The 25,507-nt window shown below is 38.3% G+C and overlaps 1 protein-coding gene across 1 annotated transcript; it reads right to left on the reverse strand.

Moving 5' to 3' along the window:
* Positions 1–23,616: 23,616 nt before the first annotated feature.
* On the reverse strand, positions 23,617–24,504 carry LOC127121835 (uncharacterized). Its single transcript, XM_051052272.1, has 2 exons — positions 23,914–24,504; positions 23,617–23,796 (listed from the first exon to the last, which is right to left on the reverse strand). The coding sequence occupies exons 1-2, from the start codon at positions 24,502–24,504 to the stop codon at positions 23,617–23,619; spliced, it is 771 nt and encodes a 256-aa protein (XP_050908229.1).
* Positions 24,505–25,507: the final 1,003 nt, after the last annotated feature.

The following is a 25,507-nucleotide window of genomic DNA, read 5'->3' on the forward strand; positions in this document are numbered from 1 at the left end:
ATGTGGGGAATTGATATGATTGGCATGATAGAGCCAAAGGCGTCGAACGATCACCGTTTTATTCTCATACCAATTGATTACTTCACCAAGTGGGTTGAAGCAGCGTCGTATGTGAATGTGACCAGGCAAGTGGTTGTGAAGTTTATCAAGAATCAACTCATATGCCGTTATGGTGTGCCAGACAAGATCATTACTGACAATGGATCTAACTTGAACAACAAAATGATGAAAGAGCTATGTAGCGAGTTTAAGATTGCACATCATAATTCTTCTCCTTATAGATCCAAGATGAATGGGGTTGTTGAAGCTGCTAACAAGAACATCAAGAAGATTATCTAGAAGATGGTTGTTACGTACAAAGATTGGCATGAGATGTTGCCATTTGCTTTGCATGGCTATCGTACATCTATCCGCACTTCAATAGGGGCAACCCATTTCTCTCTTATTTATGACATGGAGGTTGTGCTCCCCATAGAGGTTGAGATCCCATCAATGAGAGTCTTGATGGAAGCCAAGTTGACTGAGGCTGAATGGGTTCAGAGTCGTTATGACCAACTGAATTGATTGAAGAGAAGAGATTAACTGCCATGTGCCATGGTCAGTTGTATCAGCAAAGGATGAAGAAAGCCTTTGATAAGAAGGTCAAACCTCGTGTGTTTCGAGAAGGTAACCTCGTCCTCAAGAAAGTTTTGTCTTTTGCGCCCGATTCTAGGGGCAAGTGGACTCCAAACTATGAAGGTCCATATGTTGTTAAGAGAGCCTTTTCAGGCGGTGCTTTGATACTTACAACTATGGATGGGGAGGATTTCACTCGTCCTGTGAATTCAAATACAGTCAAGAAATACTTCGCCTAAAATAAAAACAAAATAGCTCGCTAAGTTGAAAACCCGAAAGGGCGGCTTAGGAAAAAATTAGTGTCTCGGTGGATTGAAAACCCGAAAGGGCGGTCTAGGCAAAAGTTAGAGACATGAAAAAATGAATATATATCCCGCTAGATTGAGTACCTCATCTTAGGGCAATCTAGGCAAAAATTAGGGATTTGGCAAGTAACTGCATCTTGACAAGACTTTGTTCTACAGCTGTCATCTGTCAAAGATTCTCGCTCAATCATCGTCAACTGAAGCTTCGAATACATTGGATTCAGAGTTGGTGGAGAAATGTTCATTATGTTCAATGTAGCCTTTTTCCAATATATATCACCATTTTCAAATTTGTAAAGATCCATGGAGTCTCGCCATTTGCGGACTACCATTCTATCAAATAAATTTGAGCCTTTATCCAATTCTTTGCACTCTTATTTGTTTCTGTTTAACAAATGTTTGCATGTTTCAATTGATAAATATCATTGTTTTAAACAAATAAAGTTTTTATAAACTCTTTTTAAACAAAGTGAACATTCACAATGACCGAAAGGATAAATGGAATGTCTTCAGTGCTCTCCCAAGGATAGTATGATCTCCAAAAGGGTAAGACATTTGTTCATATTCCTAGCATATTTGTTATCCTCTTCATCATCTTTCAAGTTGTCTCCTCAGCGAGCGCAGAGAAAGGTAATACGTCATCAAGTCCCCAGGGAATCTAGAGTTTTGGCCTTGATCTTTTGGAGATGTATATACCTCCATCCTCAGATCCCTAGAGAGTCTGAGTCTAGCATCTGTGTTATCAAATATATGGTTGTCATCCCTTGTGTGGAATGACCTAAAATCACGTATAGATTGATAAAGTTTATATGCTATCTTTTCGAGGAAGTTGGTCTTTCCCTCATGAATGGGAACCTCCCGCAGAGATGAGCAGGAATTCCCAGCATGAGTGGAATTTTCAGCAGGTTGGCTTGCATTTTTTCCCAGCAAGTTTGATTACCACTCATCCTCAGTAGGTTTGCTCACATTAGACTTCCTCCAGTTGGGTCGCCAGCAGGTTATCCCCAGTTTGATCGCCAGCAGTCTGTCCTTAGTGGAGTTTCCCAATCATAACCTGATGTTAGTTTTTCCTCCTTGTTGGATGGTTTCCTCCTAGCAGAGCTGGTGTTGAAGATGTTTATTTCCTTCCCCAGCGGAGAAGTAGTTCTCCCTCCTCCTAGTGGATATGTTTCTCCAGCAGATATGAGGAAATTACGTTGATTATTGGAAGTTCTGATAAGTTCCCCAGTAGAGTTTCTTCTATGGCGGATCTTATCCGTGTTGATTTTCCTAATAGAGTTTCCTCTACGTCGGATCTTTTGTCTGTTCAACATCAAATCCCTGGCGATGGCTCTGTAGCTTCCCCAGCTGAGACTTTACTTGATTCTAGTTTGACTTTGGGACTTCAAGGAAGATGGGTTGTTTCCTTCCCCAGCGGAGTGATTGGTTCTGTCTCCGCAGCAGAGATGTTCCTTCAGTGGTTAGAAATGAATGTTTGATTGATGTGTTTCTGTTTGGTGGTTGTTCCCCACAGAATTCCATATCACCCCCTGATAAGATCCCTAGTAGAGTTCTTCTATGACTGATCTTATCCACATCTCTGCGTATTGTTGGAAGATCCCCAGCATGTGGTAGTTGTGACCCTTTGCTTATCCCCAACAACGGTCTCTAATCCCCAGCGACCATGCTCCGTTCCCCTAGCAGTAGTCTTTGACAGCTACTCTGTTTGATCCCCAACCTGTGATTGGTGTTCCCTGGTATTTGTTGCTCCCCACCAGATTGAATTCTTCTCCTATGGGCCTGGCCTTCTCTTTTGAGATGTTGTACCGGATGTCTGACCGGTGATTCTTGGACCTGTTTGTGTTAGATATGTCTGTTTGTCAGCATTAATCATACATAAACCACGCATATACGTGCATAATCATAGCATTCAGATGTACATGTTGCATTCTTTTCCATATATCTTTGCTTGTTGTGAAATGGTTTTTCCCCAGGCAGATGTTTGTGTCTGATCTCTCCATATAGAGTCAGCCCTATAGGCAGTAAGTGTCTATCTTTCCTTCATTATTCCCCACTGAGTTATATCCTCGTGGATGATTATTGTTTCAGTTTCCTCCCAAAATATGTATTGGGATGGAATTACTCCCCTGAGTTATATCCTCATTGGGATGAGTTTTGTTTCATTGTGTCTCTCTAGTTTGTTCCTAGATTGACTCCTATCTTGTTATTTCCCCTGCACTTCCCTGTGGTTCAGGTGATCAATTACTCAATAAATAGTAATTGTTCATTTTCTCCCCAGCGGATGTTGTGGTCTTCTACCCAGTAATCGGTAGTTGTAAGTCCTATTTCTGTAGTTTTCTACCCAGTAACCGGTAGTTGTAAACCTCATTTTGTCCCCTTGCAGAGTTAATCCTTGATCTTGTTCATCCTAACCGATGACGGGTACTCTCATCTTTGGTTTTCTACCCAGTATCCGGTAGATGTAATCCCCTCTTTGCTGGTTATCTTTATCCAATATTCGGTATTGATATTCCATCATTCTTGAGTATACCACCCAGTAACCGGTGATATATCTCTTGGATAATCGCTCTGATCAAGCAATTCATCCCCAGCGATTCATCTTTCATTTACCCTTGTTTGGTAATGATTGTTTCTCCCCTTGATTGGTCATCATTTTATACTCAGTACCCGATATCCCGATGTCCTTTCTTTTCGGTCGATTTATCCTTCATTAACCCAGTAACCGGTTGTGGATAATCTTCCATGCGAGTATGTTATCTACGTTTTGATGGTAATAGATAATATATCTCATGCGCTCTTCAGTCGAAGTCTTTTTCTTCCCCAGCTGAGTAAGATTCGTATTTCCTTATGGAATCGAATGTCCATCCTGTAATCGATTTTGCTTTTTCAGCCCTGCTTTTGGATGATGAGTGTCTTGGAAATATTCCCCAATTCACGCCTGGTTGGTCACCTATTATATGCCCAGTACCCGGTATCCCTGGTGTTCCTTCCTTCTGCTCCCTAATATGACTTTTTGTCCCCTGTGGAGTCAGATTTTCCTGAGTTGAAATATACCTTTTAGGTTTTCCTCAGATGTTTTGGATGATTGATATCTCTCACCCTTATATCGGTCGTAGATATTCTTTCTCCCTGAGCATGTTGTTCTCTCACCCTTATACCGGTGTTTTGATCACATGTCTCTTTGAGTTTATTACCCAGTAACTGGTAGTACTTCATTTGTCGCTTCCTCGGTTGAGTCTTTTGTGAACATCCCAGCCCGAGTCCGGATTTTTATCCGAAGTATCCTTTGTGGATAGTTTTGCTGTATTGGCATATTCCCTAATACATGCATCTTTGCGCCAGCTCGAGTCTTTCCATTGATTTATTTTCATGGAATCCCTTCGTGTCTCCCAGCAAGTTTCAAGTCGTGACCTGCTCACGCATTTCTACCCTTATTTCCCCTCAGAGTCTCTATCTCCCTAGTGAGCGTATTACTCCTTCGAATTTTCAGTTTCTCCTGATTTCTTTTCCTTTATGGACATATATCCCCATATAGTATTAATTTTTGCATACATACATTTTGCATCATGAGGTCTCTTAGGGACCAAAATTCGTCTCTTTGTTATTATTTAAGCCCATTCTACCTCGTCGAGACGAAGATTTTAATCTTCATATCTCCGGCTAGAATGACCTTAAATAGGGGCATCCGTGAGACCCTAATTTTGACCCTAAGATCCCTCATGGCATCATATCATTGCTCATTGCATTTGCCTCAAGGATCATAGCATCTTGATTCCTTTACCCTTGGGTTGGGACTTGTGTGAGCTGGTTTGAGATCACCAAGCATGCTTGAATTGTATATTGTTGCTTTTCTTATTTTGTTTACTAACCAAAAGCACAAAAATATGTCACTAACCTCTTTTGTTTTGAAGCTTAAGCAGTCATGTGATCCAAGGCTCCTAGGAGGCCTCTATGCCCATCGAAGTGGCTAGATAAAGATGAAAGCAAGCATGAAAATGGTCCTCAAAGCTCTCAATCATCATATATGCCTCCCGAGTATCTCAATTTGTCAATTTGATCAAGATAAACCAAAGGGCTTGAGGATTGTTTCCCAAGGAAACCCTAATTCAACTGTGCATTGACTATGCCTTGCTCATGAAGCAACCTCAACCCATGATCAAATATAATCAAGGGAAGTTATTTCATTCATCATTTTATGCATATATGATCCTATCTGAGTACCCTCAATCATTCATTCATCAAGATTTGAAGTTTGGACTTGAGGAGTTGACCAGTTAATTCATCTAACTAAATTGAAATCCACTGAGACCTAACTTTTGATGTGTTTCTCAAATGATGATGACCCCAAGAGAAAAAATGTTCTTAAGATCTATACGAACAACGTTTGTGTTCATCAAAATTTCATTTGAAACTTGGAAGGTCATCATTCATTTCAAAACATTATAGGTCACTTTGACTGAAACCCTAATTTTGGGTCAACTTCCCAAGGACCTAACTCCTTCATTTTTTATTATTTTGAGGTGAGAACAAGTGCATTGTAAATTTTAAGATGTCTACTTCAAATGTTATGTTGGACAAAATTTCATATTCCTAAACGAAGTACATGTGATAATACAAAACATTATAGGTCACTTTGGACCAAAGCCATTGAATCTTGAAAACTTCCAACTTCAAGTGCCTATACCTTTCTTATCAAAAATCCAAATGATGCAAAATTTTAGTCCAAATTGATTATCTTAAAAATATCTACAACTTTTATGTTGGAGATTTTTCCATTTAAGGCTTGTATCTTTGAAACAGAAGGGCTTGAAGTTGGTCATTTTTGGCAAATTTTTCAAATACATGTTTTGTACCTTGAACTTCATGACCAGTTTTCATAAATTTCCAAACTCCAAATAGATTTTTGTTCAACATAGCTTTTGTTCCTTATGTCAAGAACTTTCCAACCATTACTCACATGCTTATGTTTGGATTTTCCAAATGTTATTTTCGAAGAGATGAATATTTATGGTCATTTATGGAATCCAAGTAAAATCTTGATACACAAGCTAATCCATTGCAATCTGCACGTCCAATTCAACTTGAATGATGTTCAACATTCATTTGCAATTGGTTTTGGGCCTCACATGCGCCTGTACAGGCCCATGCATGGAGGACCCAAGTTCATGCACACGAGTTTGCTCACCCTTGCCTTGCACTTTCATCTATAAATAAAATGCTCTCTTCATTGAAATGGTAACCTGAAGGCGCCTGAATCCCTGTTGAATTCATTTTCCCAACCTCTCACCAAAGGAATTTGAGATTTCACTTTCATTTTTCAAGTGTGACTTTCAACAACATCAGTTGATTATCATCACTAATTCCTAAGCCTATCTCTCATACCAAGCATCAGGATCAAGCTGCAAGCAAAGGATTGGTTTAATTATGCTCATAAAAGTTGCTCTACAAAGGTTTATACCTCAATTGTTTTGCTTCGAATCTCTTAATATTTTGTGCATTGCTTGTGTTGGTATGGTTTTCTGAAGTCCTCATGTGAGAGGCAAGCCAATGGTGACTTTAATTTTGTGAATTGGTGAACTTCAGATTGAACACCTAGTTTTTTAACCTCAGATTTCTTCTTCTATAAGGATCTTGAGTAAAAACTAAGGTTACAGGGGTGATGTACATCACCCCAGCATGGATCGTGAGTTTTGGTTGAGGTTGTAAAACCTGCAACTGGTGGCCGAATTATTGAGCTCGCCGGAGAAGACGGTGGTTTCCACCACCGTCCCTTACGTGGAAGCTTCATGTCCATTGGATCCATTAGCTATGATCTAATCTTGGCCACGCATTTTGTTTACTTTTTTAATTCAATGTGTGGTGATGTTGACCAAAGAACACAATGCGCGCGTGTCTCATGACCTTCTGATCAACCACGTCAATTAATGAGCTCTGATCAAACGCCTGTGGATTTTTCTAATTTTTTAATTTCTGTTTTAATTTCTTTTATTCCATTTATTTTCACAAATTCATAATTTCTTTATTTGGAATCACAAAAATATGGAACCAATTGCAAAAAATTTCTCTTAAATTTTAGTTTCATAAAATGATTTTTAATTACTTTTGTGATTCCATTTAATATTTTTTGTTAATTATTTCATTTCTGATTGTTTTTAATTCATTTAAATTACCATTTGATATTCAAAAATGCCAAAAATATTTTCTTAACATCTTTGGATGATGATAATTCTATGAGAAATATTCTCATCAATTTATTAATTGATTTGAGAGTTATTTGAGATTTTAGTTCAATTATGTTATTTTTCTTCATTTTTAATTGTTTAAAATTAGTTTCTGTTTTCAAAAAATGTTGAGAAAATTTGTCAAACCTTGTTTGACCATGTTAGACTTATGATGATCCAATTGGACTTATCCAAGTTGATTTGAATTGGATTTGAAGTTTGACCTTTATTTGTTCATTTTATTTTATGTATTATTTTAATTCAAAAATACCAAAAAATATGTTTGACCTTTCTTGACTTCTAATCTTCATTTCAGTTTTGTTTACCATTGATTGATGTTGATTCCATTCATGTTTGATCAATGTATTTTGGTTATGTCATGTGATTTCTCATTTTGGTTCATTTCATTTCCATCTTCATCTTCTTCTTTTTCTTTTGACCAATGAGTTAATGATTTGTGGTTAGCCTTGACATATGAGAGGCTTAACCTTCTTTGATCCAAATCAAATTCATCTTGATCAAAGATCAAGTGAATTACTTTGTGTCCAAGATAGGTTGTTTCTTGGTCAAGCAAAGAACTTGAAATCCATACAAGGTCATTCTTCTTTTCTTTTGGCATGGCAAATTGTAGCAGCTTGGCTTACTAGTCATGATCTCTAACTTGTGTTTATTTGCCTATAGTTTTATTAACCGGCCTCAGATAGGTGTCACTACTACATTAGTCCACTTACGATTGCTTAACATAACGCTAAATTGCCTTATGGAACACTAACACTAACCACTAATTACTAACTTTTAATTCAAGCATTTAACTCTTGCAATTTACTTTATTGCAATTTAATTTCTTGCTCATTTATTCATATTGTCTTTTCCTTTTGCTCATTTGAGCTCATCTTTATGTTTATGCCATTTGCCTTTTGTTCACTTGAGCACATTATTGTGTAAATATACTATTGCCTTGTGCTTGTTTTGTTTTGTTTAAGTGAACCAATGCAAAAAGGAGAAAGGACTTAGAATTAGGACCTCACATATGCTTAATGGAGTTTCAAGAGCACCTAGGCCTCATGCCTTTAGAATTCTAAAATTGTTGAAGAGCAACTAGGCCTCATGCCTTTAGAATGCTTAATCTTGAAAGTAGAATTGAAAGGACCCCTAATCTAAACTCCCTCTTTGTTCATTTCTTTGATTGCATTGTGGAACTTTTTGATTGTTTTTTCTTGTGATAGGGATTCCAAACTTGAGCTAATTAGAAGGATCATTGTCATGGGCATCCAAGTTAAGAGAGACAAAGCCAATTGGGAGATCTTAGGAGCTTGATTGAATCTGTAACACCCCGAATTAAATAAGAGGATTATTTAATTAAGTTAATAATATATTTAATAATTTAATTAAATAAATCGAATTATTGGATTATTATTATTATTATTATTTGGAATAATAATTAGTGGAAAATATATAAGTTAGAATAAGAGAAAAAGGGTTCATTGTTGGTAAAGAGTTTTCACGTGAAACAGAGAAGCGGCTGAAAGGTGAAAAGTGGAGAAAGAGCAAAGGTTGAAGAACGGAAAAGCTTGAAGCTTAGAGACTGCCGGATTATCTCAGGTAAGGGGGGTTTATCGTCGCTTAATGGGTATTATAGATTAACATGTCATGGGTAGTGAGAAACCGTTGAATTGACCCTAATTGGGATTGTTGAATGCTGAAAGATTGTGATGAATAAACTGAGTTTAAGCTGTAATTGAGTCCGTAATTGTGTGAGTCGTGTTTCCCCGAACGTGTAGCTTTTTACGGAAATTGAATCGGAGGTCCGGAAGTTCTCCAACGGCGGAAAATGCGGAAACTCTGTATTCTGCCTTGTGTTAGCGCAGGAACTGCTGTTTTGTCTGCGTTAACCGGTTAACCCAGGGCGTTAACCGGTTAACACTGTTATATTTTGTGAAAATGTGCTGTTTTGCCTGCGTTAACCGGTTAACCCAGGGCGTTAACCGGTTAACACTGTTGCGTTTTGCCAGAAAATGTATTTTGTCCTGCGTTAACCGGTTAACCCAGGGCGTTAACCGGTTAACACTGTTGGAAATTAGACAAATTGGTATTTTAATGTTGTGAACATAATTGGTGATTGGCCTATTTTAGTTGATTGTGAGGAATAATTTTGTTGGGTTTATGCTATGAAATGTTGATCCAAATATGTGGATTAGTTGTGTTAAAGTTGTTGAAAATACTGAGTTGGAGGCTTGATGAGCCAAAGTTGATTATAAGTTGATTTTTGTTGAAAACGTTGTTGTGTTGATATTATTATTATGTTGTTGATAGTTTAAAGTCGTGTATGCCATGTACATTCATATGCATTAAGTCGGAGCTTTGCTCACACCACGTTGGCCTGGATTGGCGAAATTTTAAGTTGAAAGTTGAAGGCTTATGCCTTGATGCCCACTAAAATGGCAATGATTTTAGGTTGGGAGTTTTACTCCGAATGGTACCACATGCATGACGAGTCGAGTCTCATTAGAGTTGCATTATGTTGGTTTTGTTGTATGTGTATCAGTGGTATTGATCTTGAGTATGTATATGAGTTGTGTTGATATTGGGTGATTAATGAGTTAAATTACTTAACATAACATGATAATTTATAATGTTTGTTATATCGATTGAGGAACTCACCCTTACAATTATTTTTCAGGTAACGAGCAATGAGTTGAGTAGAAGCTAGTGCTTGGAGTCTAGTGTAGTCACCGTAGTGGGTCATGCTCTGATAGATGTAACATCGGGACGGGATGTTTTAATTGTTTATTGTCGGTTGTTGAACCATTTTTCATGTAATACGTTATATGTTTGTGGAATGGTTGAGTTGATTTATATCCGCTGCGAATTGTGCAAAAAATGTTATTTTGATTAAATAATGAGCATGACAGTTATTATGTTGTTAAGTGTTGTGTGACACCCTTGGTGCATAATTACTCTGATTGATATGTGTTATTTTAATTAAATATTTGGGGTATTTTAGAAGGGTGTTACATTAGTGGTATCAGAGCAGGTCGGTCTGTCCGGCCAGTTGTCGTGTCGTTACTGTCTAACAATTGTGTATTGTTACCAATCTAACTTTAAGTTGTGTTGTATTGATAAGTTGAAATGGCTGGAAGGAATGACGCTGCAATGGCTGCCGCAATGCAAGCAATGGCACAAGCGGTGCAGAACTTGCCAAATGCTGGTGGGGATGCTGGATCACGTAGCTTGGCGACCTTTCAAAGAGAGAATCCGCCGGTGTTTAAAGGGAAGCATGATCCAGATGCAGCCTTGGGATGGTTGAAAGAGATTGAGAGAATCTTCCGTGTTATGGATTGCACTCCAGCTCAGAAGGTTCGGTATGGTACTCACATGCTAGCGGTCGAAGCTGATGACTGGTGGCTAGAGACTCACGAGAGGTTGACCGTGGCAGGTGAAGTCATTACTTGGGATGTATTCCGTAGGGAATTTCTGAGAAAGTATTATCCGGAAGATGTCCGTGGTAAGAAGGAAATCGAGTTCCTTGAACTGAAGCAAGGAAGCATGTCTGTCACTGATTATGCTGCGAAATTTGTGGAGCTGTCCAAATTTTATCCTCATTACACTGGTGCGGGTGCTGAATTTTCAAAGTGCATCAAGTTTGAGAACGGATTGCGCTCTGAAATTAAGAAGGCTGTTGGGTATCAGAAGATACGCATTTTTACTGAACTGGTTGATAGCTGCAGGATATTTGAAGAGGACAATAATGCTCATTACAAGATTGTCAGTGACCGCAAGGGAAAGCAGCATCAAAACCGTGGCAAGCCGTATGATGCTCCAGTGGGAAAAGGGAAACAAGGAGCTGCTCCGGCTCAGCGGACTAGTAGGGGAGGTGCTCCTGCTGGTATAGTTTGCTTCAAATGTGGTCAGGCTGGTCATAAGAGTAATGTATGCACTGCTGAAGTAAAGAGGTGTTTTCGCTGTGGTAAGACTGGTCATGCAATGGCTGATTGCAAGCACAAGGAAATGATTTGTTTTAATTGTGGCGAAGAAGGGCATATTGGAAGTCAGTGTCAGAAGCCAAAGAAATCTCAGACTGGGAGGGTATTCGCATTGACCGGAACTCAAACCTCCTGTGAGGACAGACTTATCTGAGGTACATGTTTCATAAATGGTACTCCTTTAATTACTATTATTGATACCGGTGCTACCCACTGTTTTATTTCTGCTAACTGTGCTCGAAGACTGGGTTTAAAATTGTCCGCTTTGGATGGTGAATTGATTGTTGAGACCCCAGCTAAGGGATCAGTAACTACTTCTTTGGTATGTTTAAAATGTCCTTTGTCGATCTTCGATAAAGATTTCTATGTTGATTTAGTATGTTTGCAGTTGGATGGGATGGATGTAATTCTTGGTATGAACTGGTTAGAGTATAATTATGTTCATATAAATTGTCATCATAAGTCGGTGAGGTTTTCCACTCCTGAAGAGGAAGGAGTTGACTTGTTACCTTTCAGAGAATTGCGAAAATTGATGAAAGAGGGAGCTCAGATGTTTTCTTTGATGGCGACGTTGTCGGTTGAAAGTAAAGCTAAGATAGAGGAACTGTTAGTGGTGAAAGAATTCCCTGAAGTTTTTCCTGATGAAATTCCTAGTGTGCCACCAGAAAGGGAAGTTGAATTTACTATTGATCTGGTACCTGGTACTAGGCCTGTTTCGATGGCACCATATAGAATGTCGGCATCTGAATTGTATGAATTAAAGAAGCAATTGGAAGACTTACTTGAGAAGCAGTTTATAAGACCAAGTGTGTCGCCGTGGGGAGCTCCAGTGTTGCTAGTAAAGAAGAAAGAGGGTAGTATGAGGCTTTGTATTGATTATAGACAATTGAATAAAGTAACGATCAAGAATAAGTATCCACTATCGAGGATAGATGATTTGATGGACCAATTAGTGGGTGCTTGTGTGTTCAGTAAAATTGATTTGAGATCGGGCTATCATCAGATCAGAGTGAAAGATGAAGACATCCAGAAGACAGCGTTCAGAACTCGGTATGGACATTATGAGTATTCTGTGATGCCTTTCGGTGTGACTAATGCGCCGGGAGTATTTATGGAATACATGAATCGTATTTTCCATACTTATCTGGATCATTTTGTGGTAGTATTTATTGATGATATTTTGATTTACTCTAAGTCCGAAGGAGAGCACCAGGAACATTTGAGATTAGTATTGGAGGTTTTGAAAGATAAGAAATTGTATGCGAAGTTGTCCAAGTGTGAGTTTTGGTTAAGAGAAGTCAGTTTTCTCGGCCATGTAATTTCAGGGAAGGGTATTGCTGTAGATCCTTCCAAGGTAGAAGCTGTATTGCAATGGGAAACTCCTAAGTCGGTTACCGAGATTAGAAGCTTTTTGGGATTAGCTGGATATTATCGAAGATTTATTGAAGGATTTTCTAAGTTAGCACTTCCGTTGACTAAATTAACTTGCAAAGGTAAAGCTTTCGTGTGGGATGTTCAGTGCGAAGAGAGTTTTAATGAATTAAAGAGGAGATTGACGTCGGCGCCGGTTTTGACTTTGCCAAATCCGGGGGAACCGTTTATAATTTACTGTGATGCTTCGTTGATGGGTTTGGGAGGTGTGCTCATGCAAAATAATAAAGTAATTGCTTACGCGTCGCGACAGTTGAGAATTCATGAAAAGAACTATCCTACGCATGATCTTGAACTTGCTGCTGTAGTGTTTGCGCTAAAACTTTGGAGGCATTACCTTTATGGTTCCAGATTCGAAGTTTTCAGCGATCATAAAAGTTTAAAGTATCTATTTGATCAGAAAGAGCTGAACATGAGACAACGTAGGTGGTTCGAATTGCTTAAGGATTATGATTTCGGTTTGAATTATCATCCAGGAAAAGCAAATGTTGTGGCCGATGCTTTAAGTAGAAAGACCTTGCATGTGTCAGCAATGATGATTAAGGAGTTGGAATTAATTGAGCAATTTCGGGATATGAGTTTGGTTTGCGAAGTAACACCGCAGAGTGTGATGCTAGGAATGCTAAAGATTAATAATGATTTTATGGATAGTATCCGAGAGGCACAGAAATTGGATGTGAAATTAGTAGACATCCTTAATCGTTGTGGTCAATCAGAGAAAAGTGACTTTACGGTTGACACGAGAGGTGTGTTGAAATTAGGGGAAAGAATTTGTATTCCTGACGACGCAATTTTGAAGAGAAGTATTCTAGAGGAGGGTCATAGAAGCAGCTTGAGTATTCATCCAGGAGCTACTAAAATGTATCAGGATTTAAAGAAATTATTTTGGTGGCCCGGAATGAAAGAAGAAGTGGCTCGTTTTGTGTATGCGTGCTTAACTTGTCAGAAGTCGAAGATTGAGCATCAGAAGCCTGCTGGGTTGATGCAACCGTTGGACGTTCCAGAATGGAAATGGGATAGCATTTCTATGGACTTTGTAACGGGGCTGCCTGCTACCTTACGAGGGCATGATTCGATTTGGGTGATCGTTGATAGGCTCACGAAGTCGGCTCACTTCATACCTATTAACATCACTTACCCAATTGCGAAGTTGGCAGAGATTTACGTCCGAGTAGTTGTAAAGTTGCATGGTGTTCCTCTGTGTATTGTGTCGGACAGAGATCCGAGGTTTACATCGGGATTTTGGAAAAGTCTGCAAGATTCGTTGGGATCTAAGTTGAGGTTGAGTTCGGCATATCATCCTCAAACTGATGGCCAAACTGAGAGAACTATTCAGTCATTAGAAGATTTACTGAGGGCTTGTGTTCTTGAACAAGGAGGTTCGTGGGACACTTATCTTCCATTGATCGAGTTCACATACAATAATAGTTACCATTCTAGTATCGGAATGGCGCCTTTTGAAGCATTATATGGTCGTAGATGTAGAACTCCGTTGTGTTGGCACGAACCTGGTGAGAGTGTAGTACTTGGACCAGAGTTAGTTCGAGAAACTACCGAGAAAGTGAAGTTTATCCGGGAGAAGATGAAAGCTTCTCAGAGTAGGCAGAAGAGTTACCATGACAAGCGGAAGAAGGATTTAGAATTTCAAACTGGTGACCATGTGTTTTTGAGAGTCACGCCTGTGACCGGAGTTGGGAGGGCTTTGAAGTCTAAAAAGCTCACTCCTCGCTTCATTGGTCCGTATCAAATCTTAGAACGGGTTGGAAGGGTTGCTTATCGGATGGCATTACCACCTAATCTTTCGAATTTGCATGATGTATTCCATGTGTCGCAGCTTCGGAAGTATATCTCAGATCCGTCTCATGTGGTTAGTATGGATGATGTGCAAGTGCGAGATAATTTAACAGTAGAGACAAAGCCTGTACGAGTTGAAGATCGTGAAACAAAGACTCTTCGAGGAAAAGAGATTGGGTTGGTTAAAGTCGTTTGGTTGGGAGCTGCGGGCGAAAGCATGACATGGGAACTTGAGAGTCGGATGAAGGAGTCTTATCCAGAGTTATTTGCTTGAGGTATGTTTTCGAGGACGAAAACTCTTTTAGTAGGGGAGAGTTGTAACACCCCGAATTAAATAAGAGGATTATTTAATTAAGTTAATAATATATTTAATAATTTAATTAAATAAATCGAATTATTGGATTATTATTATTATTATTATTTGGAATAATAATTAGTGGAAAATATATAAGTTAGAATAAGAGAAAAAGGGTTCATTGTTGGTAAAGAGTTTTCACGTGAAACAGAGAAGCGGCTGAAAGGTGAAAAGTGGAGAAAGAGCAAAGGTTGAAGAACGGAAAAGCTTGAAGCTTAGAGACTGCCGGATTATCTCAGGTAAGGGGGGTTTATCGTCGCTTAATGGGTATTATAGATTAACATGTCATGGGTAGTGAGAAACCGTTGAATTGACCCTAATTGGGATTGTTGAATGCTGAAAGATTGTGATGAATAAACTGAGTTTAAGCTGTAATTGAGTCCGTAATTGTGTGAGTCGTGTTTCCCCGAACGTGTAGCTTTTTACGGAAATTGAATCGGAGGTCCGGAAGTCCTCCAACGGCGGAAAATGCGGAAACTCTGCATTCTGCCTTGTGTTAGCGCAGGAACTGCTGTTTTGTCTGCGTTAACCGGTTAACCCAGGGCGTTAACCGGTTAACACTGTTATATTTTGTGAAAATGTGCTGTTTTGCCTGCGTTAACCGGTTAACCCAGGGCGTTAACCGGTTAACACTGTTGCGTTTTGCCAGAAAATGTATTTTGTCCTGCGTTAACCGGTTAACCCAGGGCGTTAACCGGTTAACACTGTTGGAAATTAGACAAATTGGTATTTTAATGTTGTGAACATAATTGGTGATTGGCCTATTTTAGTTGATTGTGAGGAATAATTTTGTTGGGTTTATGCTATGAAATGTTGATCCAAATATGTGGATTAGTTCTGTTAAAGTTGTTGAAAATACTGAGTTGGAGGCTTGATGAGCCAAAGTTGATTATAAGTTGATTTTTGTTGAAAACGTTGTTGTGTTGATATTATTATTATGTTGTTGATAGTTTAAAGTCGTGTATGCCATGTACATTCATATGCATTAAGTCGGAGCTTTGCTCACACCACGTTGGCCTGGATTGGCGAAATTTTAAGTTGAAAGTTGAAGGCTTATGCCTTGATGCCCACTAAAATGGCAATGATTTTAAGTTGGGAGTTTTACTCCGAATGGTACCACATGCATGACGAGTCGAGTCTCATTAGAGTTGCATTATGTTGGTTTTGTTGTATGTGTATCAGTGGTATTGATCTTGAGTATGTATATGAGTTGTGTTGATATTGGGTGATTAATGAGTTAAATTACTTAACATAACATGATAATTTATAATGTTTGTTATATCGATTGAGGAACTCACCCTTACAATTATTTTTCAGGTAACGAGCAATGAGTTGAGTAGAAGCTAGTGCTTGGAGTCTAGTGTAGTCACCGTAGTGGGTCATGCTCTGATAGATGTAACATCGGGACGGGATGTTTTAATTGTTTATTGTCGGTTGTTGAACCATTTTTCATGTAATACGTTATATGTTTGTGGAATGGTTGAGTTGATTTATATCCGCTGCGAATTGTGCAAAAAATGTTATTTTGATTAAATAATGAGCATGACAGTTATTATGTTGTTAAGTGTTGTGTGACACCCTTGGTGCATAATTACTCTGATTGATATGTGTTATTTTAATTAAATATTTGGGGTATTTTAGAAGGGTGTTACAGAATCTTTGATTGATTGCTTGAGTTAATTGCTTATTGCTTGCTAAGTCCAAGGGAAAGGAGCTCTTGAATCATCTTTATGATCTCAAGAAAGGAACTCCAAGGGTTTTATTTCTCTTCTCTCATCTTTGCATGTTTAGGACTAGCCCTTCTCTCCTTCTCTCCACTCTAACCCAAGCCAAACTCATTTTGTGCAATCATTGACATTGTTTTCAAAGCTAGAAACCTAGGCATTAAGCCTTTGATTTTTCAAAACTCTTTTCATTAATACTTATTTTGAATTGAATATTAAGTCTACTTTGAGTTCATTTTGTGAATACTTCTAATTTGTAAATACAACTCACTCAAGTTGTTTTGTGGTTCCAATGGCCACCTTTTTTAAAACCTTTTTCATAAACATTAGCCATAGGTTTGAGTTATCATAGTGGTTGATGTAAACCTCACCTCATCCTTAGTGATTGGACTATAAGTCTTCCATACTTATTATAGGATGGAACCCTCACTAGTATGTTGAAGCTCTCCTCACATGGTGGATTGTTGGTTTAGGTTGAGTTTTCTCCCTTTGATAACAAAAGACCTTAAGGCTTTTGTCAAATCAATTGACCAACTTATTTTGAGATTTTTACCCCAAACTACGAGGTTTTGATCCTACCTTTGTGATGGTACGTAGGCAATGGGTTTATCCATTCTGTTGATTCTAAGTGTTGGCAGCAATTTTGGTAAAACAAAGAGTGTTCACAAGATGTTATGTGTGATGTCTTAACATGAGATATCCTATGTACCTGCTGGAGTTCAAGAACATGTTCATGCAGGATTGTTTCAGAATGCCACATACAATGCCATGGCTTCCGATATTGGATGTACCTGCTGGAGCTTAAATGAAAGACATGTTCATGCAGGATTGTTTCAGATGACATACACAAGGTCATGGCATCTGATATGGCTGTACCTGCTGGAAGTTATAAAAGGAATTATTGGATTATGCAGGATTTTTCCAGGATGTCAGACCTGATGTCATGACATCCTGTACACCGCATATTCAGTATGAATGTCTGGTGTTTTGTGATTGCACAATTAATGGCAATCTTTGTATGATTGAAGATATGATTAGCTGGCGCATTCAATCATGGATTACAACCAGATTTACTTATTTTCCAAGGAGATCTAACCAGTTGTTATAAAAAGATTTGATTGGAAAATAGATTTAGGGTTTTCAAGATGTCCAAGCCCTAGATTTGATTGGAAAGGAGTCACTACTAGATCAAGGGAAGGAGTCACTACTAGATCAAGGGAAGTGATCTCACATGGCTGCTTTGTGTCAAAGATTGAACCCAGAAATATCAAGGAAGCCTTGACTGATGAGTTCTGGATCAATGCCATGCAAGAGGAGTTAGGCCAATTCAAGAGGAATGAAATATGGGAAAGTGTTCATAGACCTGAAGGAGTAAATGTCATAGGAACAAAGTGGGTATATAAGAATAAATCTGATGAACAAGGGGTTGTTACTAAAAACAAAGCTAGATTAGTAGCTCAAGGATATACTCAAGTTGAAGGAGTAGACTTTGATGAAACATTTGCTCCTGTAGCTCGCCTTGAGTCCATTAGACTATTGCTTTGAGTGGCATGTATTCTGAAATTCAAGCTGTTTCAAATGGATGTAAAAAGTGCCTTCCTGAATGGCTACTTAAATGAAGAAGTATATGTTGAACAACCTAAAGGATTCACAGATCCAAATCTTCCACAACATGTGTACAGATTAAAGAAAGCCCTCTATGGGTTGAAGCAAGCTCCCAGGGCTTGGTATGAGAGACTCACAGTGTTCCTCACTGACAATGGATACAGGAAAGGAGGTATTGACAAAACTCTGTTTGTGAAGAATGAAGGAGGAAAGCTCATGGTGGCACAAATATATGTAGATGACATTGTATTTGGTGGGATGTCAGAACAGATGGTTGAACATTTTGTTAGACAAATGCAATCTGAGTTTGAAATGAGCCTTGTTGGAGAACTGACCTACTTTCTTGGGCTACAAGTCAAACAGATGGATGACTCTATCTTTCTATCTCAAAGCAAGTATGCCAAGAACATTGTGAAGAAGTTTGGCATGGAAAATGCAAGCCATAAAAGGACACCTGCTCCTACTCATGTGAAAATCTCCAAAGACGAAAATGGTGTCAGTGTAGATCAGAGTCTATACAGAAGCATGATAAGAAGTCTGCTATATCTCACAGCAAGCAGACTTGACATTGCATTTGCTGTAGGTGTTTGTGCTAGGTATCAAGCTGAACCAAAAGTCAGTCACATAAACCAAGTGAAGAGAATACTGAAATATGTCAATGGCACCAGTGACTATGGGATGTTGTATACTCATGGATCTGGATCCATGTTGACTGGTTACTATGATGCTGACTGGGCTGGAAGTGCTGATGATAGGAAAAGCACATCTAGGGGATGCTTCTTTTTGGGGAACAATTTGATTTCATGGTTTAGCAAGAAACAAAATTGTGTATCTCTATCCACTGCTGAAGATGAATACATAGCAGCTGGGAGTAGCTGTTCTCAACTGATCTGGATGAAGAAGATGTTGTCTGAATACAATGTCACACAAGAAGTCATGACATTATAATGTGATAACCTGAGTGCCATAAATATTTCCAAAAATCCTATTCAACATAGCAGGACAAAGCACATTGACATTCATCATCACTTCATCAGAGAACTTGTAGAAGATAAGATCATAACTCTGGAGCATGTTACTACGGAAAAGCAATTAGCATACATTTTCACTAAAGCTTTGGATGCCAATCAATTTGAATGTTTAAGGGGGAAGTTGGGGATCTGTGTTCATGAGAACCTATAGCAAGTAAAGGAGTTTGTGGTTATCCCAGAGGATATTTCTGACTGGGTAAACTGTGTTGTGGCGAAGACTAGACTGTGTGGCTGGAAGCTATTCTAATGCTGATGTTTGAAAGACTGAAGTTTTATTATTTTTTGAAAAAAGGTCACCTTTGGTCAATTTTGACTAAAAAGGGGGAGAAGTGCTGATATGGAAGCTGTTGTGGAAGTTGTGAGTTGGATATAGCTGGAGGACAGCTATTTTTAAAGGAAGTGCACAGGTGTTAAAACAGAATGTTGTTCTGTTTATAGATGTCAAAGAGGATGTCTGATATGGTGCACAAGTGTTGTTGTTGAAGCAGATGTCAGAATGACATTCTGGCTGGTACAGGTGCTGGAGTTACAATAGTTATTATGTTCATGGAGACTGTTTGTTGTGTGCACAGATTTAGGGGGAGAAGGAGTACCCTTGTGCATTTGTGTGTCTTACTAGTTGCATCCATAACTAGTAATTCTGTTTCTGTTGTACAAATTTAGGGGGAGGAGAAGTACCCTTGTGCATGTGTGCATTACTAGTAGCCATACCTAGTAATTGTTTTGCTTCTGTTGCTGATTAAACTACTGTTATGTTGTTTACCTGCTGATAGTTTACCTTGTGAACAAAAAGGACAGATATATGTTTTAGCCAAAATTTTCCAAAGGGGGAGTTTGTTGATTCTAAGTGTTGGCAGCAATTTTGGTAAAACAAAGAGTGTTCACAAGATGTTATGTGTGATGTCTTAACATGAGATATCCTATGTACCTGCTGGAGTTCAAGAACATGTTCATGCAGGATTGTTTCAGAATGCCACATACAATGCCATGGCTTCTAATATTGGATGTACCTGCTGGAGCTTAAATGAAAGACATGTTCATGCAGGATTGTTTCAGATGACATACACAAGGTCATGGCATCTGATATGACTGTACCTACTGGAAGTTATAAAAGGAATTATTGGATTATGCAGGATTTTTCCAGGATGTCAGACCCAATGTCATGACATCCTGTACACAACACATTCAGTATGAATGTCTGGTGTTTTGTGATTGCACAATTAATGGCAATCTTTGTATGATTGAGGATATGATTAGCTGGCACATTCAATCATGGATTACAACCAGATTTACTTATTTTCCAAGGAGATCTAACCAGCTGTTATAAAAAGATTTAATTGGAAAATAGATTTAGGGTTTTCAAGATGTCCAAGCCCAGCTGGATGCTTCTATAAAAAGGACTTAGAAAACCTGTTTGAACACACAACCAATACTGAGCGAAATATAGAGAGAGAGCTAGGGTTTGTGTTTGTTTAGTCGTGAGACTTGTAGGTCATTCAAGTCACCCATTGATGATTGAATTGGACTAATTTGTGGTTGTAATTTGTCACTCTAAAGCTGTTAAGCAAGAGTGTGTCTTCTTGATCAAAGTTGTGAAGCAAGATCAAGAGTGTGTCTTCTTGATTTCAACTGTGAAGTAAAATCAAGAGTGTGTAATTGAAAAGTATTTTCTTTTCTCAAGGGATTGTTGTTTAAAATCACTGGTGTGTGATTGTAGGGAAGTGAGTGGGTTCTCATATCTAAGAGTGCTTAGGTAGAAATTGCACGAGTAGAGATTAAGTGAGAAAGACTGTAACTTGTTGAAGTGTACGGAGAGTCTTTGAACTAATTCTATTTTAGTGAATTTCCTTCCTGGCTTGGTAGCCCCCAGACGTAGGTGAGTTGCACCGAACTGGGTTAACAATTGCTTTTGTCATTTGCTTTACCATTCTGTATCTTTATCCTATTTGTGTTAACAGATATTAGTGTCGTGACATTACCTTCGACATCTTATATCTGATACCAGAATTTCACATTCAAACAACAAAATTGTAAATAATTTGTATATTCTTTTCTCATCTCCCCAATCATGTCTGCTTAAATATTTTCACAAGTACCAACCTAACATACAATATTTGCAAAAAGGGCTCCCTTAGAGTACTAAGGATGTTTTGGGTGCTTAAAACCTTCCCATTGCATAACCAACCCCCTTACCCAAATCTCTGACATTTTTATTAGTTTTTGATGAGATAAAACTTCTCGGTTTTTGTTCGCTTTCTAACCTTTCCTTTGGATAAATAGAAGTGCGGTGGAGACTCGAATTGTATGATTTACTTTTGATTTAGTCAATAAATCTAAAGGTAACGAATACCCCGCTACACGTATTAATACAGAAAATATAGAAAATAAATAGCTATCAGATGTATGGTTCCGTAAGTGGGTTTGATACCACTGAAGGAGAATAGCGATCCAAAACATAGCGGAAATTAATTTTTTTATCCTTTAGTGATCCTTACGAATGGGCATGATCAGTATAGAATCGTTACCTCTTGTGGAGATTGAAACCTTTGATGCAGATCTAAGAAGCGATCACGAATGTTGAATGGTGACAACACCTCTACTCAGTCCACACGAACGAATTCCTTCAATCTCAGTGCTAGCTGCTACGAATGAAGACTTTGAGTGAGTGAGTGAGAGAGAGAGAGAGAGAGAGTGAGAGTGAGAGAGAGAGAGAGAGAGCGAAACGAAATTTCAACTAAACCAATGCTTCTGCACAATTGTTCTATTTATAGAACCACTTGTGTGGGCTGCAAGCTAAAAAACCCACTTAAGTGTATGTGGCCCATATCTTATGATATGCCAAAAACACTTAAGCGCGTGGTACCTTACCATATTTCGTATCCTAATTAAGTACACCGTACCTTACGATGTTCTACAATTCACTTAAGTGTATCGTACCTTCGGTGTTCCTTATTTACTCTATCTCTCATCAATCCGTCCTTTTGTGTGTGACCCTGTAGGTTTTTGTGATATTAGGAATTATATTAAATCACGTATTTAACATAATAAACAGTGAGCGATATCTAGCAACACATCACTACTACCCAAGACACAAAAATGTCATGTGATCTGACAAATCCTTTTGTGATAACACTTATGTGTATGATTACCCTTTTGCCCCTATGTCTATATTGAACACAAGGCATAGATTGTTTCATTCTTGTCCAGTTCAATATTTGGCCCATAGACATTTATCCTGTTACGCATGATGGGCAAATTGCATCTAGGTCACTCATGTCCCTCAGCATGCTTCGTGGAGTACCCATCAACTGTCTTTATGGTCATCCAATTACGAACAATGTTTGATCAGCAATAAGGCACTTGACTCTACATCTAGGGTGGTATACACCACTATCACCATGAGAATAACTTATGACACTTTGCATAACATTCTATATAGTATTCTCATAGCGGGTCAATTAAGTATAAATAGTACTCTTAATATTCATACCTATGTTTAAGACTTGATAACTCCTTATCCATGATCCATGAGATGTGATCATCCGTCTATATACATAATAGTCTTAATGCTTTAATGTTATCCCACTTTACAACAAAGCTCGACTAAGGATACTTTAAGAATAGTGTCCTTATGTTTAATGAGATCTCATGATTAAGTCACACTTGATACATTAAACGAACTAACTATTCCAGGGACTTTATTAAACAAACATAATAAAGAAAAAGCCTTTTATTATTAATAAATAATTCGATACAAGTACCAAAAGTATTGGCCTATAGGGCTTACATCAACAAAATAGAACCTTTGTACACACACACACACACACATACACACACACACACACACACACACACACACACACACACACATTCAAAGCCTTCATTCGTAGCAGCTAGCACTAAGATTGAAGGAATCCGTTCGTGTGGACTGAGTAGAGGCGTTGTCACCATTCAACGTTTGTGATCACTCCGTAGATTTGCATCAAAGGTTTCAATCGCCACAAGAGGTAACAATTCTATCACTGATCATACCCATTCGTAAGGATCGCTAAAGGAGAAATTTTTAAATTGCGTTGCGTTTTGGATCACTATTCTCCTTCGCATACCTCATCCTGAATACAGTCTTCAAAATATCTTTTGGTTTCACATGAATCTAATGATAACCCGAACACAAGTCAATCTTACTGAACACACAAGCACCAACCAATTGATCCATCAAATCGTCAATTCTCGAAAGAGGATACTTGTTCTTGATAGTAACCTTGTTCAACTATCGATAATCAAAACACAACCTCATGTTGTGATCTTTCTTCTTGACCAATAACAATGACGCTCCCCAAGGAGAAACACTCAGTCAAACAAACTTCTTCTTAAGCAACTCTTCCAATTGCATTTTCAGGTCACTCAACTCTAAAGCAAACATTCTATAAGGATCCATCGACATAGAACTAGTACCCGGTACTAAGTCTACGAAGAACCCAACCTCGCGCTCTATCAACAAATCACTGATATCATCTGGAAACACTTCTCGAAAATAACACACCACGGGTAACTAACCAATCATAGTTTTTCTCTCATCCTTCATAGAATCCAATAACATGAACACCCTAACATCAACCTTCATGATGTTATCGACTTGCTTGGTAGAAACAAACAACTCATCACTTCCATTGAACTCTGGAAATGGTATCGTTTGGTCGTAAGAGTTGATATGAACACTATTAAACTCCAACTAGTTCATTCCAAGGATAACATAGATTTGACTCAATGGTAGACAAACTAAGTCCATCCCAAAACTCTCACCATAAATAGTCAGCGGACAATTCAAACACACCCATGAAGTAGTTACCGAACCATTAGTTGGGGTATCGATAACCATACTCCCAACCATACCAGAAAAATTCAAACCTAACCTATCATCATAATCAAGAGAAATAAAAGAATGTGTTGCACTTGTGTCAATAACAACAATCAATGTAATACTATTAATAAAACACGTACCTTGAATCAATTTGTCTAAGATAGTAGTCTCTGACCTAGTCAAAGCAAAAACTTTCCCTCTAGATTGAACCTTCTTCGACTTTTGACATTTAGTACTAATGTGACCCTGTTTGCTACAGTTATAACAAGTCGGCCCATCACTCTTGTAATATGCAATATGGTGACCTGTCTTTCCACATTTGAAGCACCTAAGAAATTTATTCATGCATTCACTAGCATGATGGTCTGACTCTCCACACTTGAAACAATTGATAGAAGCATGAGTCTCTCCTCCACTTGGCTTTTTGTCATATGAAACCCTTTGCTTCCATTTGTCAGCTGGATCACTATACAATTTCCCATGATACTGATTCTTCACTTTTCTCTCCCTAATACTCTTATAGTAAGCATAATCGGCCCTGCTATCCTTATCATATATCCTACACTTACTCACTAGCATAGGAAATCAGAGAATCTCCTGGTAGCCAATACCCTGCTTGATCTTAGGATGGAGTCCATTTTAAAACTTGATTCACTTCAACCCCTTAGCATCCGCACAATTTTAGTGTCAATAAGACTTCACCATCTCTTTGAACTTAGCTTCATACTCAGCAACAGTCATATTCCCCTTCTTTAGCTCAAGGAATCCTATATCCTTCTTACTGTTCACATACTTAGGAAAGTACTTCTCCAGAAAATGAACTCGAAACACAACCCAAGTAATCTCAGTGCCAACAACCTCCAGTCTCTGACGTGAATTATCCCACCAGTCTTCGACCTCTTTGACAACATGTTACTACCGAACTGCACCTTCTAAACTTCAGTGAAAGGCATCACTTGAAAAATCTTCTCAATCTCTCTGAGATATGCCTGTTCACCTTCTAGATTATAACTTCCCTTGAAAGTCAGTGGATTGTTTCTTTGAAATTTCCCCAATCCACTAAACTTATCACCAACCTGATTTTGATGACTCAGTAGTGCCTGAGCCATCGACTCTAAAGCATCAACAATCATGTGGTCGTTTCTTCCAGCCATTACTCTGCACACCAAGAAACAAACATTATAAGAAACATTGCATCAATAATGTACACACACATGTCGCATACAATAGAACAATTATCATGTCAAAAACCAGGTCAGATGGACCGAACAGGCTCTGATACCACTATGTAACATAATAACAACCCCCATGCAAAATAATACAAAATTAAAACAACTGCATACATAGGGTGTTACTCAAAAACGACATAAACCTGTTCCGTAACACGAGTTATATAAAACATGCAATAATTTAAAAACCTGACATCACATGCTTGCCTTTACTTAGGCTCATCGCAGTGGAAGATAGATAAAGTACTCAACATTTATTAAGTCTCATAACACACTATTTTATACATAAAACATAATTATGGCATAATTCCTTCAACATCAACAACATCAAAAATAATAACAAATAGCAAAAC

This window comes from Lathyrus oleraceus, chromosome 2 (assembly GCF_024323335.1).
Source record: "Lathyrus oleraceus cultivar Zhongwan6 chromosome 2, CAAS_Psat_ZW6_1.0, whole genome shotgun sequence".
Lineage (NCBI taxonomy): Eukaryota > Viridiplantae > Streptophyta > Magnoliopsida > Fabales > Fabaceae > Lathyrus > Lathyrus oleraceus.